Source organism: Metarhizium brunneum, chromosome 1, assembly GCF_013426205.1.
Source record: "Metarhizium brunneum chromosome 1, complete sequence".
NCBI lineage: Eukaryota > Fungi > Ascomycota > Sordariomycetes > Hypocreales > Clavicipitaceae > Metarhizium > Metarhizium brunneum.
The window spans coordinates 6,636,127-6,653,436 of NC_089422.1; the positions used below are offsets into that span (position 1 = coordinate 6,636,127).

General features: G+C 50.0%; 8 protein-coding genes across 8 annotated transcripts; 5 read left to right on the forward strand and 3 right to left on the reverse strand.

Annotated features, from left to right (window-relative positions):
- Positions 1 to 1,879: 1,879 nt before the first annotated feature.
- On the forward strand, positions 1,880 to 3,234 carry PER (Peroxidase; the record flags this gene model as incomplete). The annotated part of the gene is made up of 3 exons (XM_014693049.1): positions 1,880 to 2,438; positions 2,537 to 2,946; positions 3,037 to 3,234. 3 exons carry the CDS (start codon positions 1,880 to 1,882, stop codon positions 3,232 to 3,234), a joined length of 1,167 nt encoding a protein of 388 aa, XP_014548535.1.
- A 1,215-nt stretch (positions 3,235 to 4,449) lies between these two features.
- Positions 4,450 to 5,812, reverse strand: G6M90_00g020090 (uncharacterized protein; the record flags this gene model as incomplete). The annotated part of the gene is made up of 4 exons (XM_066129849.1): positions 4,450 to 4,684; positions 4,735 to 5,361; positions 5,422 to 5,730; positions 5,802 to 5,812. The coding sequence occupies 4 exons, from the start codon at positions 5,810 to 5,812 to the stop codon at positions 4,450 to 4,452; spliced, it is 1,182 nt and encodes a 393-aa protein (XP_065985778.1).
- A 491-nt stretch (positions 5,813 to 6,303) lies between these two features.
- Positions 6,304 to 7,572, forward strand: G6M90_00g020100 (uncharacterized protein; the record flags this gene model as incomplete). Its single annotated transcript, XM_014693047.2, has 2 exons — positions 6,304 to 6,424; positions 6,482 to 7,572. The coding sequence occupies 2 exons, from the start codon at positions 6,304 to 6,306 to the stop codon at positions 7,570 to 7,572; spliced, it is 1,212 nt and encodes a 403-aa protein (XP_014548533.2).
- A 29-nt stretch (positions 7,573 to 7,601) lies between these two features.
- Positions 7,602 to 10,059, reverse strand: DppIII (Dipeptidyl peptidase 3; the record flags this gene model as incomplete). The annotated part of the gene is made up of 9 exons (XM_014693046.1): positions 7,602 to 8,009; positions 8,071 to 8,094; positions 8,154 to 8,227; positions 8,282 to 8,717; positions 8,777 to 8,826; positions 8,878 to 9,509; positions 9,564 to 9,655; positions 9,709 to 9,907; positions 9,962 to 10,059. The coding sequence occupies 9 exons, from the start codon at positions 10,057 to 10,059 to the stop codon at positions 7,602 to 7,604; spliced, it is 2,013 nt and encodes a 670-aa protein (XP_014548532.1).
- A 1,662-nt stretch (positions 10,060 to 11,721) lies between these two features.
- Positions 11,722 to 13,392, forward strand: G6M90_00g020120 (uncharacterized protein; the record flags this gene model as incomplete). The annotated part of the gene is made up of 3 exons (XM_014693045.2): positions 11,722 to 12,337; positions 12,433 to 13,115; positions 13,204 to 13,392. The coding sequence occupies 3 exons, from the start codon at positions 11,722 to 11,724 to the stop codon at positions 13,390 to 13,392; spliced, it is 1,488 nt and encodes a 495-aa protein (XP_014548531.2).
- Positions 13,393 to 13,417: 25 nt separating this feature from the next.
- On the forward strand, positions 13,418 to 13,921 carry G6M90_00g020130 (uncharacterized protein; the record flags this gene model as incomplete). Its single annotated transcript, XM_066129850.1, has 1 exon — positions 13,418 to 13,921. One exon carries the CDS (start codon positions 13,418 to 13,420, stop codon positions 13,919 to 13,921), a length of 504 nt encoding a protein of 167 aa, XP_065985951.1.
- Positions 13,922 to 14,033: 112 nt separating this feature from the next.
- Positions 14,034 to 15,984, reverse strand: G6M90_00g020140 (uncharacterized protein; the record flags this gene model as incomplete). Its single annotated transcript, XM_014693044.1, has 2 exons — positions 14,034 to 15,561; positions 15,617 to 15,984. 2 exons carry the CDS (start codon positions 15,982 to 15,984, stop codon positions 14,034 to 14,036), a joined length of 1,896 nt encoding a protein of 631 aa, XP_014548530.1.
- Positions 15,985 to 16,346: 362 nt separating this feature from the next.
- On the forward strand, positions 16,347 to 17,279 carry rplA (mitochondrial 54S ribosomal protein uL1m; the record flags this gene model as incomplete). Its single annotated transcript, XM_014693043.1, has 2 exons — positions 16,347 to 16,552; positions 16,616 to 17,279. The coding sequence occupies 2 exons, from the start codon at positions 16,347 to 16,349 to the stop codon at positions 17,277 to 17,279; spliced, it is 870 nt and encodes a 289-aa protein (XP_014548529.1).
- Between the last annotated feature and the right edge of the window lie 31 nt (positions 17,280 to 17,310).

A 17,310-nucleotide genomic window follows, 5' to 3' on the forward strand; every position in this document is an offset into this window, starting at 1 on the left:
GCCTTGCAGACCTGTAAGCCAGTGAGGGCTGGTGTATGTGGCCGACTATCGAAAGCTCACGACTATCACTATGTCGGCGAAGCCTGTCGTGTACTGTTCGCTAATAATAAGTGTGCCAGTAATCAAGATCCTGCAGCTTGCTTTAAATGTACAAGTTGAGCTAACAAGACTCTCATAGGTGGCATCTGATGGTCAGTTGTTTCGAAGCCTCCTATGACCATAGTTATTGCTATTGATTTTGATGGTGTGATATTTCGTTTCTAAGTGGTTTTCAACCTACTACGAAACTACACGATGCGTCTGAGAAAAGTCGAGTGCAGTTTCTTTTCATGGAATGTTCAAACTCGTCATGCGTCTTCAGCTTCACGCTATTCAGGGGCCCCCTTTGTAGCCCCATGCGTCGCAGCCGCTTCGGTCCCTTTAGCGAAATCGACTCCTAGGACGACACGTTCTATAAGCACTTGGGTTCATATTCATGGTACTTGAGTGTCAAGGGCGCTGCCACATAATATACCCGCTGGGTGTCCAGTGTAGACGGCAATTTGCCTTCATGCCTCCAGTGCTGGCCTCATGCAAAGCTTCACTTCTTGAATATAGCAGCAGTCCTATATTGCCTCTACGTACTAATATTGTACTCTATCTACTAGAACTACAAACTAACAGCCCCGACACATGAGATAAGACCACGCACGGCCCCTGACGCGTATGCTTGCTCTATACAACTTGTTATACGCTCGCTTTTGCGCAAGTATGCATGAGCTGACGACTCCAAACGAACGATGCATTCGGGAAAAAGGGATCCAAGCGTATCTTCTTGCTCCCCGGCTGGCAAAGACTTCGGATCCGGCAACGGACGATCTCCGTGACGGCTACACTTCCGCCGCTATATCTAGACGTTAAGCCCCAAAGGGGAAAGGTCATTGCACAAATACGAGAGAGTGAAGCTGTGCCGGATACGTGAAACTTGTCAGGGATGTGAGCGGATAGTTCACCGGTTGCTGCTGTCAGGTCAATGTGCCCCTGTGCGTCTCGGCCGTGGAGATTCGCACAGACAATTTCCCCAGTCTCCCGGGCCGTTGACTCCTCACTCATGCTCCACCACAGGTAGTTACGAGGGAACTATGTAACGTCAGTTGTCAACGAATAACGCTTTTCTCTTTCGAGACGAGTGCTGTCGTCAGCTTTGGTGGCCAGTTGTTGTCACCAAAGGTGTTGCAACCGAGTTGCCATGGCCAAGGACTTGAGACTCCAACTCGAGTTCTTGATGGGGGGAGTCGTTGGTTGCAATGTAAAAAAGGCCCCAGATAACTTGGTTGTTGTCTTGTTAATGGTAAGCATTTCGGGTTGACTTCTCTTTGACAGCTTCAGTCGTTTGAAACTTGACAGCATCGCACCTGACAATCAACTCTTTAGCCATTGGTCAGTGACGTTTCTTGACGAGTTGGTGCTTCCGTATTTGTCGCAAGTTCGTAGATCCAACTCGATAGATGCGGGAACCATTCGCGGTTAGCCGTTTCACAAGCTATACTTGACTACGGAATGCTTCCCTGCAGGGGCTCAGCTGACGTTGCTAGATGTAGAGTTACCGCTGCCCCGAGGGCCTTGGCCACCGTACATTACCTGAAACCATCTAAAAATGTATGCTACTATCCGGAAACCAGACTGTTTTGCTTCGATACCAGAGGTGTTACAAAGAGATATTTGAGCAGTGGTCGCTTTGTTCGTAGAAGCCAAGAAACCAAATGAAGCTCTATATAAACCTTCTCTGGTAGACCAGGAATTGTCGAAGAAGGTGAGGAACTCATCGACTCTTTCCATTTTATTAAACCTTTGCACTTTACTTCCTTTTAGCAGAAGCTACTGCTCTTTAGATTTCAATATGAAGGCCACTCTTGTAATATTCTCTGCCATCTCCATGGCCAATGCCTTTCCAGGCATGTCCGAACTCCGGCATGTATCCCGTGCGCAAGATGAAGACAATACCAAGAAACTGCCTGGCGACTTGGAGGGTCAAGATGAGAGCACCATGTCTGAGACAGGGAAGCTCATTAAGAATATCTTGCAAGGCAACGAAAATCCTCAAGACCTGACCACGGCGTATTCTTCGGTCCCGGACCAAAACTCAGCCGAGTGCAAGGCTGACAAGTGTTGCATATGGAAGCACATCGCGGATGAGATGAAGTCCAAGATGACGGGAGATGCCGGACGTTGCAACAACCTCGCGAGACAATGTATTCGCATGGGATTCCACGACGCAGCAACGTGGTCTTTAAACACGGGCAAGGACGGCGGCGCAGACGGGTCATTAGTTCTAGCCAGAGAATGCTTCGACCGCAAGGTCAACAACGGGGTGACAGACGGCTGCAACCAGATGCAGGCTTGGTTCGACACGTACAAGTCCTTTGGCGTCAGCATGGCCGATCTGATCCAGATGGGCGGTACGTTTTGCACATTGCCCTCCCACGACGGGGTTTCCCAGGCGCTCCAAAGATGCCAGCAGTCGTATTTCTGGCTAACATTTCATCTGGTCATTTAGCAAACGTCGCCACGGTTGTCTGCCCCCTCGGCCCCCGAGTCCGCAGCTTCGTCGGGCGCAAAGACAACGCCAACCCATCGCCGGACGGCCTCCTGCCATCGCCGTCCGACCCGGCCGACCAGCTGATTTCTCTCTTTGCCAACAAGACCATCAGCGCCAACCAGCTCGTGGCCCTGGTCGGCGCGCACACCACCAGCCAGCAGTTCTTTGTCGATACCGCCCGCGCCGGAGACCCCCAGGACAGCACCCCTGGTGTATGGGACACCAACTTTTACGGAGAGACCACCGACGCCAATTCGCCCAAGCAGGTGTTCAAGTTTCAAAGCGACGTTAGTCTATCGCAAGATTCTAGGACCAAGGGTGCCTGGACGGCGTTTACCGGGACACAGGGACAGCGTCCTTGGAACGGGGTATGTGAGACCAAAGAAAGAAAGAAAAGAGCTGTTTGCTTTTGAGCTCGGGGTATAATTCATTTTGATATTCTGACAATTTAATCCCAGGCCTACGCCGCGGCGTACGTTCGCATGAGCATGCTGGGCGTGTATAATACCAATGACTTGACCGAGTGCACAAAGGCGCTCCCGCTGCCCATCACTTCCTTCACGTTCCCCGATGCAGCGGCCTTGGCGGACTTTGCCAACGGCGGCGCGCCTGATGCCTCCAGAAACGCGTCCAATGGAGATATTATTGTAGTCTAGTGTCGACCGGATGCTTTGCAAGACGTCGTTTGTTGCGCGAGGTGCTCTGAGTGAAGACTGGTAGGTTACCAGACAGAGGCAATTTACTTGATAATAAGACTCGGTGTGGTTGGGAATGTCATAAAGTCATAAATATCAGGAGTTTTAATAGCTAGAAAGCTAAGATGTGCATTATTCTCATCCTGTCTTGATCTTGTGTCTTGTTCTGAGAAATAACAAGGAAAAGAAAATTACCCTCTTTCAATAATAGATGCTCAAGGTAAAAACTATATACAATACCTAGCAGGAGATTTTTAAATAGAGCGGATTTCAGTTTCTAGTATCTGGTTTATATTATACGAGTATTACACGCGCTGTTTTACGCGCTGGCTACTAGATCCTACTTAAGTAAGTAAACACTAATATGTTTAGAGATTTACTTGTCACGGAAAGTAACAGCTATATTAGAGCGAATATTTAGACTTAGCACTTGAACAAGCAACTAGCTCAAATAGTTGGACTTATTATTCTATTAAACGGCAGTAAGATGTAGCCGAATACCGTGCATACTAGCTAGAAGCTACCCGGCGAGGCCCAAGCAGAATGAATCTTATAATACTAGCTAGAACTGAAGAGAGAAATGCTATAAAATACTATAAACCACCTCCAACTCGTTTCACCCGCGAATCCTTCAATGATTGCAAGTAAACGCAGACATCGCTCGTGTGGTAAGCTAGGAACAACAAGCTATATTCTCAGCACCTAAAAATATATCAAGACAATATAGCCTAATTTATATACTCGCGTATATACGCTAATATTTTCATTCAAAGTTAGGAGCTTTAAACCCCATTGCAAAGTTCCGATGACTTCTGTCTAGAGAAGGTATAAAGTAAAAAAACCAACTCAATAACGTCTGCTTGAGACTTGCAACGCTCTCCAGTTCAGCTACTATCACGGCACGATCCAATACATATGACCACAGCCACTAGACAAACCTAGTTTCGGCCAAGCGCTTGTTTCAATGCCTCAACAAATAGAGGTAATCGCATCTGGCAATCTCCCATGCAGGTAACGTGTTGTCCACGGTACTTGTAGGTGCCACCGACGTAGCCCATTGGCTCAGTCTGTAGATGCGCAGGCATTCAATACCACATAGTAGAGGGCAATGGGCGGTTGAGGATGTAGTAAGCTCCACCGGGGATACTAGCAAGCCCAAATATCTACCAACCATATTTACCACAACATCCATAGACACAGCTTGGAGAATTCTTCTTCCTCAAAGGGAGCATCCTTGAGATCCGGTCTTAGCAAAGAACGCAAGGTCACTGCCTTTTCTCTACAAGCTGTTGATTCGGCGAGCATGTCTCGAACTGCATAGACTTTTGAAAGCGTGTACAATGCTCGAGCCCGTTGGCCATCTCCCTCGACAAATGTCTCAGATATGCCGACAACGTCTTGGAGCAGTTGCCTGAAAGGTCAGTACATGCAGAATCTGCAAGCTGTGACAAGGGACCGGACTCCAGAGCACTCACATTGCTAATACTATGTGACCGTCTTTCAATAGCATAGACGCTACATCGTACTGAGAATCGCACGTTTTGAGCCGGTTGCCAAGCAACTTTCGACGAAACTCCAAAGCCTTCGATGCCAGTCTCAAGACTCAAGGCATCAGGCAATCGGCCCTGGGCAAGCCGAATGCGAGATAACAAGATCATGTCAGCTGAGAAGCGAGGGTTGCCGGTGCTGAGAAGGGTCTCATCACTAAAGTCTTTTAGGGCTGGACATTTAGCGAGACTCTGCTCAGCTTCCTTAGGACGGCCCATGCGAAGAAGAAGACTCGATATATTGCTGTAGGAGTTGCCGATTCTGTTGCTATTCGCCTTTAGCCTCAGACGAAAACTGTCGTCGTGGCCCACTGCCTTCAGAAGCAACCTACTACTATCCTCGTCACTTTCAAGCAGGCCAAGGCCATTGGCAATCGTTCGAAAGCTCTGTCCGATAGAAATGGCGTTATCAGCCGATATCCATAAGAAAGACGGGATGGGGGTTGCTGCGGAGAAAGTGGATGGTTCGAGCGTAAAAGCAGATAATATCGCTATAGATATCCAATAGGGATTGTTGGAGCTGGCGGTTAAGTGGTATTGTCTGCTCATAGATCTGCAGCCGTAGGAGAGTTAAGCTGAGCTCCACCAGCACGTCAAGAACGTCTTGGAATGTATCCGCGGCCGAGGCGGCATGCGACAGGATGAGTCGTATGCAGCCAGGTTTGCGTTAGCACCGAAGCACAGAGCCAGTACCGCCGCGAAGTCATCGATCAACTTGAGCCTCGGCGCAATACTATTGAAGGAGAGGACTGCGACATAGCTGGTCGGAGCAGAGTCTTGGATGGAGGAAAATGAAGCCATCAGTTGCTCGAGCGTGTGGACCTTCTGGATATCTTGGTAATCTGCAGCCGCTTGTAATTCCTCTTTGTACTTCCCCCAAGCCTTGTGCCACAATGAGCTCGTTATCCGGCTAAGTATGGCGGTATCAGACTGTTAGTATTCCACTTCTAGCGCTCTCAAAGGCTCTTAAGACAAACTCACTGTTCCGTCATTGATGTTTTATGCCTGGATGTACCAATGCCGCGAAATATGGAAAGGGGGGGCAAAGAGCGGGAAGATTCGTCGCAGGGTCGTCCCAAATGAGGGATGCTTCCACTCTCCAATGAGAATAGAATGATAAGACGTCGTGGTGTGTTGGTCGAATAAAGTCATTCATTAAATAAGACCCCTAGCAAGCCACCGCCGCTTTGTCACACCAGACAGTACAGACATCAAATATTACCTTTTTTGTGTGTAACAAGCCGACGCCCCAAAAGGCGAAGGATCGGACCGAACCGAAGCGCTCCCTGCACCAGGTCATGATTAGGGAGCCTAAAATATCCTTGGCAATAATGGTTAGGCATCTATACATGACCTGGCTTGGAATGGGCACTTACTGCTGCTCTCTTTCCTCCGTTATAGCCAACGCAATCGAGTAACCTTTACAGCCCAATATCAGAAGGCCATCTCCTCCATGAAGTGAAATGATCCAAAATATCCAGAAATGTCCTTTCTAACTTGGAGAAGAACGACTGGTTCCGTTGAAGAGATTCCCGGCGATACCCTTACCAGTCTTCCGTGGTATCGATGGTGGCTCTACCAGCAAATCCTCAGCCAGCCGCAACGTTTGTTCCTCAGTATACCAAACATGAAACACGAGGACGAATCGAGCTAGGACACAGGTTTCCTCCCGCTGTGGCATAAAGTTAGAGATCTTATGCTAGCCGAAGAATCAGTAACCATCGATGGAATCACAGATACACTTATTGAGAATGGGACAATATCCGTCACGGATAATTATGGCTACCAGTCAACCAGACAGCTCATCTTCGCTATTCTAGGATGGCAGACAATGCTCTACAAGCCCGATCTCCTCTCCTATGTGCATGGAGAATTCAACATCTTTGACGAGACGGATGGCTTTCGAGGCGAAGCGCGAGTCTGTCTCGTTCAGCCTGAACACTCGGGAAAACAAGACTTGCCTAGTTTTCTTCTTGGGTTCGGCATGATGCTCCCACCCCGACAATATTGCGCCTTCGACGACGCAGATGAGAAGAAGCTGTTTCACAGGACCAAAAGGATTACCCCAAAGGACCTTAATGCCGACGTGTTGACCAAGGTCTGTGGTATTAGGCTTCAGTGGGTCGACTCTCTTTCTTGTCATCTCGAGTTGGATAGGCTTTCTGGCACTCTCTTTCTGTATCGATATCCCTCATTCTGTGTCTCGATACTTCAACAGCGAAACTGTGTCTCGGCTCTTCAACTGCGAAACATGCAGGAGCAAGCAATTGATGTTATTCATCGCTGTGGGAGTCAAAGTCCTGGACCAACGCCGTGGGCGAGCGAAAGGGATATAGCGGAGCTGCTTCAGGAGATTTTACTTTCCTATCGGCTACTCTTTGGTCAAAGCAGGCGATCGAGGAACCTATTTCGCCAGCTGCGGCCGTTCCAAGGTATCCCAAACGAAGGACATGATAAGTTCCTGTCGTCAATTTGTGGCATGAAGAAATTCAAGTGCCCAATTAAGCTTATCGAGCGGGAGGAGTATGATTTGTCCGGAGACTTCTCACACTTTCGGAGTAGAATGGTACAACTAAACAGTTACACATCAAGCAAGAAGTCTCGCTCCATCCTTCAACTATGGCGGGATAAGCGCGACTCTACTGCTTGGATCGCGTTTTGGAGTGTCCTGATTTTCGGCTCGGTGAGTATACTCTTGGGTGTGGTGCAGGCAGTGTTTCAGATTCTGCAGTTTGTCCAAGGCAGTAGGTAGGGTAGAACTTCAACAAGAGGTCTTTGTATTCATGGTAAATCAATTTGTTGTTCACACTGTCGCTCCACCCAGCTTGCAATCACGCCTTCAACCGTTGGTTCGTACTCCTTCAAAGTGATTGTGTCCCCATCACGAAACGTATTAGCTTGGACAAAGACGAGCGGAGGGGGTTTATTCACAATCACTGTCTCTCGCCACTCGATATACTCACCGTCTACACTTGACAACTTCTCATAGTATGTTCGACAGCCTTCCACATCTGCTGTACATCGAAACACGTGCAGATGCAAGAGCATCTTTCCCAAGGCCGGTTTCCCATGTGTACGAATTTTAGACCGGTCCACCCGAACTGTCAAACGTTGTTTGGGCTTATTGCGTGATATAGTTATGACACCACCGCCGTTAAGAAGCAAGCACTTCAGTATGGCAAAGTGAGCCTATATGGTCATCAGCAAAGCAGCCTCTGTGATGAATGCCCATATTTCGGTTACTACTCACCCGACTGTGCGCCTGACCCCATTTCTAAGAAGTAGAGATGTTAGGAAGACAGTTTTCCCTCTCAAAGCATAGGTATAACTTACATTACTTTGCACGTTAAAGTTCGAGAGTCCCCGTAGACCATCAACGCCCAGCTGCAAGTACAAATTGTACGTCACTGTCGTTGCCGTGTTAGTAATATTTACTCCTCATCCGATAGGGCTGTACTGACAGTCTTCGGCATGAATATTGGACGTTTCAGTGAAACCAAACATTTCAAGAAGCTCCGAATCATCCATTAAATAAGCTCCCACTAGTTCAGCCCTACACTCGTCGACCGTAGTTGCCAGTTCACCAAATTGACCCGTCCAAGTTTGACCTGGCTTGTACCAGCTTGAAATAGGTCTTCCAGTGAGGGGGTTGACGGGTGGATTCTCGATATCAAAGTTGAATTTTCCGTCCATACTTTCAACCATCATTCGCCCTGTACCATGGCCAAGGAGCTCATGGAGCACAACCCACCAATAATAAGCCTGGAACTTGTGCTCCCTGAACTTCTCAGCTTCAGAATCTTCAATAAAAGGGTACTGCTTTGCTTGGCTCTCAGCAATCATTCGATTAGAAATGATGACATTCTTGAATCCATTTTCTTGCCGAATATCATTATACTATAACTGGTTGTTAGTCCACAGAACAAGACCCAACGATGTCGGGCATCAGAACTAACATTTGGTAAGTTGATTCCGGGAAATATGATGCTTGAGCAGTACGCAAGAGCTACGGTCTCTAAGTTTTCGGTCTCTGTGTCACAGGTGTATTGTCACTCACCATGAATGCTCGAGAAGTCGGGCGGCTCGAATAGACTCTTCTCGAACGGCCCTTTGCCATCATTCTCTGGGGTTGCCCAAGGCAGTCGGCGGATGAACTTTGCCGAGTTGTCAACTAGTTCAGCAAGTAGCCTGGTCTCTGAATCATCTGCAATGGCCACCGGAGCTTCGAATTCTCCTCGAATTCCTTGCGGATCGCGATATGGCTCGACGAATCCAAAGATATTCTCTACCCTAGGCGCCTTGTCCTGAACCCATAGCCTTTGAGACGTGCGATATATGTCCAGGCTACCGGTTTGGAAGCTTTCGATGTACGCACTGAGAATATTTCTCTGCAAATCGTTGGCCGCGTATTTGGAGGCTTCGTTCAACTCTGCACAAACGAGTTGGAGATCAGACGAATGATCTCCCTTCAGAAGTCTCACATGTCCTTGGCCACTTGGGAGAGAGAACTGGGCAACGAGTCCACGTTCAACAGATGCAATGAGGACATCGTATTCAGTGCCATCTTCAGACTTTCGAAGCCTAGTATTCTCAGGGAATACGGCGTTCTGCTCAAGAATCTTGGACACAATGGCTGCGTCAGATTCACTGATGGCATTCCCCAGATAGTAGCTGCTTTGAGACGTCTCGCTGGGAAAGCCTAGGTTGAAAGGCGGTATGGATTCGATGGACTTGTGTATCTACTCATATAACTCTCTCAATACCGAGAATCGATCTGCCAGCTTCTTCAGGACATGATTTTCTATGCCAGGGACAAACTTTTGATCCCCGGAGCCCTGTAGGAGTCAGCATTACATCGTGAAATATGGGTCTCAGCATCGGGACGCACATAATAGTTCCCAGCATTGGAGAGAAAGGTAGCCGCGTAGGTCAGGAACTTCTGGAGGTCATCGCTGCTAACACCTTCCCCAATGAAAGAATGCCAGTTGCCAGAACAGGTGCGATGGAGCTCGATGATGAAGTCGAAAATTGAAGATGATTCCGGAGAAACTTGTTGCAGAATGATCCTCGATCCGAGCCAAGCAGCGCTAGATATGCTGTTCAGCATGCCACTTGGCCAGTATTGCGGGGTTAGTGCTTACCGAGCCATGTGATGCGCATATTGTTTCTCCCTGCCAGTGAGGCGCTCAAACTGGGTCGCGATACCCAACTTAAAGACTTGGACTTGATGTACCGCCATTGCGAGTCAGACTGCTTGGCGAATCTGTATGCTCAATCGGCGCATGTGGAAGTACAGAGAAATAGATGAGTGTCACCATGTGCTGATTGTGTTAGGCCTCAATACCACTTGGCCCCCGACAAGAACCGCATGGACTGTTGGGCAATGTTGGGGGAAGGCGCCTGCCACATGCATTTAAGCATTGACATACGTTACGCCGTAGAGTACCCTGTACCACATATCCGGTGCATTTATCGAGACTTGACACTCGCCTTCTTCAATAGAGCGACCAAGGCAATTGAATCGCAAGTTGTTTGGAGTTGCCCAACCTTGAACTCGAAGCCGAAGGAAACTGCTTTGCCAGACGAAATGCGATCTGCAAGATACCAGTACTTGTACGACGTCTGGCTCTGACTGGCGATAGTTGTGGCTGTTGAGGTGGTCTTCTGTCTACGGAAAGATGGAAACAAAAACCGTGCCTGAATTCAATCGCCAGTTCAAAAGTTCATCTACAAACAGGAATAAATGAAGGTTGTACAAATGCCCCCGCTCGGTGAGCAAACGGTTTCGACTGCAATAAAGATCAGGTGCCGGTAACTCCAAGAAGTCTTCGAAATATTTGGGACCTTTGAAGCATTCCAATGAAGTAGTCTGATACTAGATTACTAGATGTCAAGGGTCCATATTTAGTTGCTTCGTGATAGTTGTGAATCGTAGGAATATATGAATAAGCAAATGACGGATGTAGTGCGCCACGGATTAAAATGATGCGGAAATAGAGGCCCAGGGTCAAATTACCCAGCTCGAAGCTGAGAAGAGAGCGTTTTCTCGGCTCTTGACGCGATTTGGATATATTCAAAAGATGATAGAGGAATAACGTTCCCAGGTGGTAATTTGGGTCGTCAACCCAACCCTAACCCCAGTACTCTCTAGGTTCGAATGGATGGGGCCCACTTGCGACCCCGCAGTTCCCGGGAAGCTGGCCAATCATAATGGACGAGGCAATCCCCATATTGTACTTCTGCGGCCTGCCTCATTGATTTGCCTTTCCCCAAACATGCCGTCCGGCGTCAATAATGGCGCATTACAGTACCATACCCTACTGCATACTGGGCGACAAACTGTTGACAGGTAACTGCTGTGCTTCATGACCAAATACTTTTTGCCCCGCTTTAGATGACATGCACGTGGAGAGCCCATCTACATGTTCGCAGGGATGGATTTGTCCCAGGAACCTGGCAGCTCTAGAATCAGACATGGAGGCTATGAGATTCAGAGATCAATACCATTAATGTGCACGGTACAGCGCAATGAAACTAATCCAAGGCCCAGGAGTCGTTGAGAGGAGGAGAAGCAACTTGGAACGTTTCGATTCCGAATATTCCGGCATATGCACTGTGTTTGTGCGGTATGGCGCCGCCAGATTTACCAAGGCCGATATCTCAAAGAGCGTTGAGTGTGATGCGCATATCCTCTCAATGCCACATTCCCATCGCTCACATGAATACTCTTCTATTCAGAAAAAAGTACCATCTATAGACTCACGGATAATCCTTGAGTCTAGTAGCCTTTGCTGGTGGCCTTCTTCCTCTGGAGTGGACGCTGCCACATCCCTCGTCATCAACTTCAAGCACATAGACCAGCTCATCCAACCCTGAAGAGAAGACCAGTATCACTACAGAGATGGAACCCTTTCCTCGTCTGGATCAAGATGCTCAGACAGAACAACTCTCACGGCCGTCCACCGTCCAAGACTCCAACCGGGCCGTGGAGAATCGTCCTGCATCGTCTTCCATAAGTTCCTCTTCCATTGGTGAACGCCTCCGTCGCGTGTCGACAAGTTTTGAACAATCCGAACTCCCTGGAGGCTTCTTTGCCGCCACGGGCGGAATAGCTTCGTCCATTCTCTCACGCCAGCCTGTTCCCCGACCCATTTCCGACTCGATCGGCTCGTCATCGACCGAAGCCCCCCCTGCTGCTCTTTGCAGCACAGCATTCACATCAACCCCATGCCAGGCTGTTTCCGAAGAAACCGGCGCCGAGGCCAGATACGATGGCCGCACCGGCACGCAAACAAAACCCAGCCCGCTGCGCGAGTCTGTGTCCGAGCCCGCGTCCGCCGCCGCTTTTGCAAACGGCTACCACTTCCCGCCGAAACACTCCTTCTGCGAATCGGTGAAACTCAGCTCTCTTGCCTTTTGGCGATATCTTCTCACTCCCATGGGCTTTTTCGTCACCGTGTACGGCCTGAATGTGGTGGCATGGGGCGGGATGCTGTTCCTCCTTCTTTGCAACGCTGGTACGTCAACCAACCAAACCCCCCTTTTTCGTGTCAAGAGACATTATACATGCATAAAAGACAAAATAAACAAAATCTAAATATTGCATTCTTAGCGCCCGCAATGTGCCATCCCACCTGCAACGACATCAACTCTCCAAGAAGAATATGGATTGAAATTGACTCTCAGATTCTCAATGCCCTCTTCTGCGTGACTGGATTCGGCCTCGCTCCTTGGCGGTTCAGAGACCTTCATTTTCTTCTACAATATAGGTTCTACAAGAAGATGATTGCGCTTCGCCGGCTAGCGGGCATTCATCGAGGGTGGTTCCGGCTGCGCGGCTCGAACGAACTGCCGTTACACCTCGGCCCGCGTAATGTTGGCCAAGACGAATTCCAATCAGCTCCACGTTACGCGATCCCCTTTCCGGAGATCAAAGTCCCCGAAATTCCTCTCACAGGAGTGCGAGCTCGGCCCACGGTTTTATGGAAGCTAGACCTTGTCATCTGGCTCATGGTGTCCAACACATTCTTGCAGTGTGCCCTTGCCGGGCTCATGTGGGGTATGAATCGGTATAATAGGCCGGGCTGGGCCACGGGACTCCTCATAGCTCTGGGTTGTGTTGTTGCCGGGGCTGGCGGACTCATCATGTTTCTGGAGGGGAAGGTCGTCAAGAGGATAGAAGGTGTGCCGGTAAGCGAGAAGGATCTAGCTCGATTACAACAGGACAGAGAGAAGGGTGTGTGGCACTTTAATAACATCAAGGATAAGATTGAGCGACGTCGAAGTCAGTCCAAGGTCTGATGACGCGCCGTCCGGGCACATGGACCGGGTAGACGCTGCGTTTCGTGCGTGTTGCTGGTTTACGCGTGGATGGTGTCTGCAGGAAGTGCTGGCGCCGCGGTGCCTGCGGTTTTACGACGCCATGTGGCTAGGAATAGGGGAGAGGGACATTCTCAGCTGCTTGATTGCTCGGATCACTGGCGTTTTGGAGACGGTGCTCGTGTCGTCTACCGACGAGGATATCGTGGATGGCAAGGCGCCGCACGACAAGGGTGGAGGATATGTCGTATAGCCTGCTGGACATTCTCGATATCGACATGCCGATGCCGTACGGGGAGAGACAGAGAGTATTCTACCGCCTGCGGGAGGAAGTCACCCGGAAATACAACGACCTCTCCATTTTTGCCTGGACGGGCCCGGCGACAACCACGCTCTCGCTCCCGCGCCGTCCAGCTTCATCCAGGACCACGGCCAAATCAGTGGCAAGACACACACCCGCGACATCCACCTCGGCAGCCGTGTCAACACCCAATTCTCGCTCACAAACCAAGGCGTCGTCTTCCCTTCGGCTAAGCTCTACTCGCAGCATCAACTGCCCCTTTCCGCCCACCAATACGTCCTCTACCTCAGCAAACACCACGGCCCCTATCCCCACGACGACGCCGTCACCTACAAGCGTCGCATGCTACTCCAAAAAGTCGGCCCGGGCCTCTTTGTGCGCCTCCAAGAAACGCCCGACCGCACGGCCGCCTTCCGAGGACGGCCCGCCATCGATCCCTGCTGGGAGCCAACTTCACCTACTATACCCATCAAATGCGTAATGATGAGAATCTATGTCATTGAGGTGTGGGCGACGGTAGTTCTTGACTTGACATGGACAGTATGTTTTGATTCATATTGCGCTATATACTTTTATTTTGATGCCATTCAACTTTACTTGCCTCCCGTCTTACCCGTGGGAATGTAGAACAGCACAACTCTCTTGCCCTTGAGACCAGCCTCGCCGGGGGCCCAGTCATTCAGGCCCTTGTCTACTCTGTAGAAGCCACGTCGCTCAAGCTGAATAATATCGTCCTTCTTGAGCTTGCCAACGCCGCCGTCACAGATGGCGTCTACAAGGCTGAAGGTGTCGGGGTTCAGGAAATCCTCAACATTGTCGTCCTCCTCGAGCTTGTCCTTGGTGATGAGGTAGTCAAAGTCCCACAGCTCGGCTGGCACGGGCTCAAGACCCTCAGCAGAAAGCCAAGTAATCTTCTTGTCAGTAGACTTGAAGTCGCCCTTGAGGTTAAGCTCCATGGTCATGGTCGTAATGGGGTCCTCGGAAGGGATCTCGCGGACAAAAGCGTTGCCCCAGCCCATCAGAGTGATCTCCTCGTTTAACTTGAAGCTCTTGGCGTCTTCCTGGTCAATATATATCTCAGGGGAGTACACTACATCCTTCATGCCCACGTCGGGGTTCTTGGGGTGCTTGGGTCGCTGTTCGGTGACGACGCCTGAAGGAACCTCGGCACCAGTGAGCTTTACCTTGACGGCGTTGGCCTGGAGAAGGGCGGTGTGGCGAGCAACAACAGGGTCGATTTCCTTCTTGTTGGCAGCCCAGAAGCTGGTCCAGTCCATGGTGACGACGTTACGGCTGGGTCCTTGGCGGATGATGAAGTCTCGCAAAGCAGTAAGAGTCATACCACGACGACGAACACCTCTGATAGTGGGCATTCTGGGATCGTCCCAGCCCCAGACCCTGCCAGAGTCAACAAGTTTAGCAAGCTTACGCTTAGACAGGAACGTCTTGACAAAATTCATTCTCGAAAAGTCCCACATGTGAACCTGTCGAAGGCCTAGGGTATCCAGGAACCACTGATACTGGGGGTTGCGATCAGTGTACTCAGTGGATCGCAAAGCGTGGGTAACGCCCTCATAACTATCGACAACGGGGCATGCAAGATCATACATGGGATAGATGTTCCACTTGCGGCCGGTTCGGTGGTGAGCGTTCTCGATGTTGCATCGGTAGATGACGGGGTCACGCATGGCCTTGTTGGGGTCATCAGCGGAGATCTTGGCACGAATGCAGTGAGCCAGACCCTCCTCAGAGGCCTTCTTCATCTCCTCAAAGATGCGCAGGTTCTCCTCGATGGATCTATCGCGGCGCTTGGAGGGGATACCATCCATTCGCTGGGCTCTCATGGTCTCCTGGTCAGTATCGTCCGCATAGGCTTTGCCCATGGAGATGAGTTTCTTGCACGTCTCATATAGGTACTCGAAGTAATCGGAGGTGTATGTCAGAGCATCGGGCTTGATTCCCATGAGAGCAAGGTCCTCGACAATTGCATCCTGAAACTCCTCGCTCTCTTTGGCAGGATTGGTGTCGTCGAGTCGGAGACGCATTTGGCCCTTGTAGGCAACATGACCGAAGTAGTCGCTGAGAAGAGCCGCTTTGGCGTGTCCGATGTGTAAATAGCCACTGTAAAAGTATTAGCATAGTTTCCACGCACGGGCTAAAATTAATATCAACATACGAAGGCTCGGGAAGGAATCGAGTCACAACGCCCTTGTCGGCATCCTGAAGTGCCAGGTTGTAGTTGGCACCACCCTTGTTTGCAATGGCCTTGCCCTTAGTGGCGTCCTCTTGAAGCTCAGGATGAGTCTGCTCAAGGAAAGTGAACCATCTAGTCAGGTTAGGGAGTCCATTTCGTCGGATGAACCCAATGGCGACCTTGTTTCCTCGTAGAGTCTGCCAAATCTTCTTCTCAAGATCTCCCAAGGTGTACCCCTCCAGGTAGGTTCTGAGAGTCAGGTGCTTATCAAGGTCCCGCAAACGGGGCTCAATGGAGCGGAAATCTCCGGAGAGATTGCTCGCAAGATTGTCGAGCTCCTCGTGCTTCATTTTCAATGTTCAGTGTCCAAAGTGGCGATGCAAAAAACAAAAGGCTGGATGAGACGACCGTTGACACTATATTTCCGTGAGTCAAGTCGTTTTCGGTGGTGGGGTCGAGGGCAGCATCTCATGGAGGGAGGGGCTTTGAGGGGCCCAACTAGGCGCCAAACACGCTGGCCAAGTCTGGCTGGCTCTGCTCGCATTATCGATAAGCACCGACGCGACGAGAATTTTCAGGCCTAACTTACCAGGCATGGAACTGCCAGCGCCCTGTTCGGCCTTTTTGCGCATGATGCAAGCTCCTATTGACATTCCTGGGAGCTTCATCAAGCACGGCAACGATGACGGCAATCGACAGATGCTTGGCCTCAATGGCCAGGCTAAGCATCGCGCAGGTGACACGGCCATCTACGACGTCAATACCAAAATTTCTTGCACCCGCATTCGTTCAGACCCGTCAGGCTTCTGTCGTCAGAATCAAGAAAGTCAAGAAGAAGCGTGCCATCCCCAAGGACTTCAAACGACACAACCTCGAAAAGCGACAATTTCCCCAGTTTTCACTATGTGAGGCTATGCGGTATGCCAAAGTCGTTTCCCGAGTAAAAATTACGCTACGTGCATGTACTAATGGATCTCCCAGTGTGCTCCGTGCTGTCGAAGTCGGCCAGCCTCCTGCATCCATCAAATATGAAGTCCATATTAACCTCAAAACCGCACGAAACGGGCCCGTTGTTAAAAATAGCATCCGCCTTCCGCACCCCGTCCAAAGTGACTGGCAGATTGCCGTCATTTGTCCCGAAGGAAGCGACATTGCCACCGCGGCGACAGCCGCTGGTGCCGTCGCCGTTGGAGAAGAGACCCTTTTTGAAGCTATTCGCAAAGAGAAGATCGACTTTGACCGCCTTATTTGCCACGAGGCTAGTGAAAAGGCCCTAAATAAGGCTGGTTTGGGGAAGATCTTGGGTCCCAAGGGACTCATGCCCAGCAAAAGAATGAAGACAATTGTCAGCGACGTGACCAAGTCGATTCGCGATTCTGCTGGCGCAGCCGACTACAGAGAACGGCAGGGCGTTATTCGCATGGCCATTGGTCAGTTGGGGTACACCCCCGATCAGCTAAAGGTCAATATCCAGGCTCTGTTGAAGAAGGTCAAGTCCGAGTGTGCTGAAATCTCGGAAGAGGTATCCAAGGAGGTACATGAGGTGATTCTAAGCACTACCAATGGGCCTTCTCTAAGCCTCAATGGAAAATTTAATGATGTTGAGGGAGAGACGCAGCCCGAGGCTTTGGCGGGCGTCATGTAAACTCATTGGAGTAGGGAAACGTGTGTATATT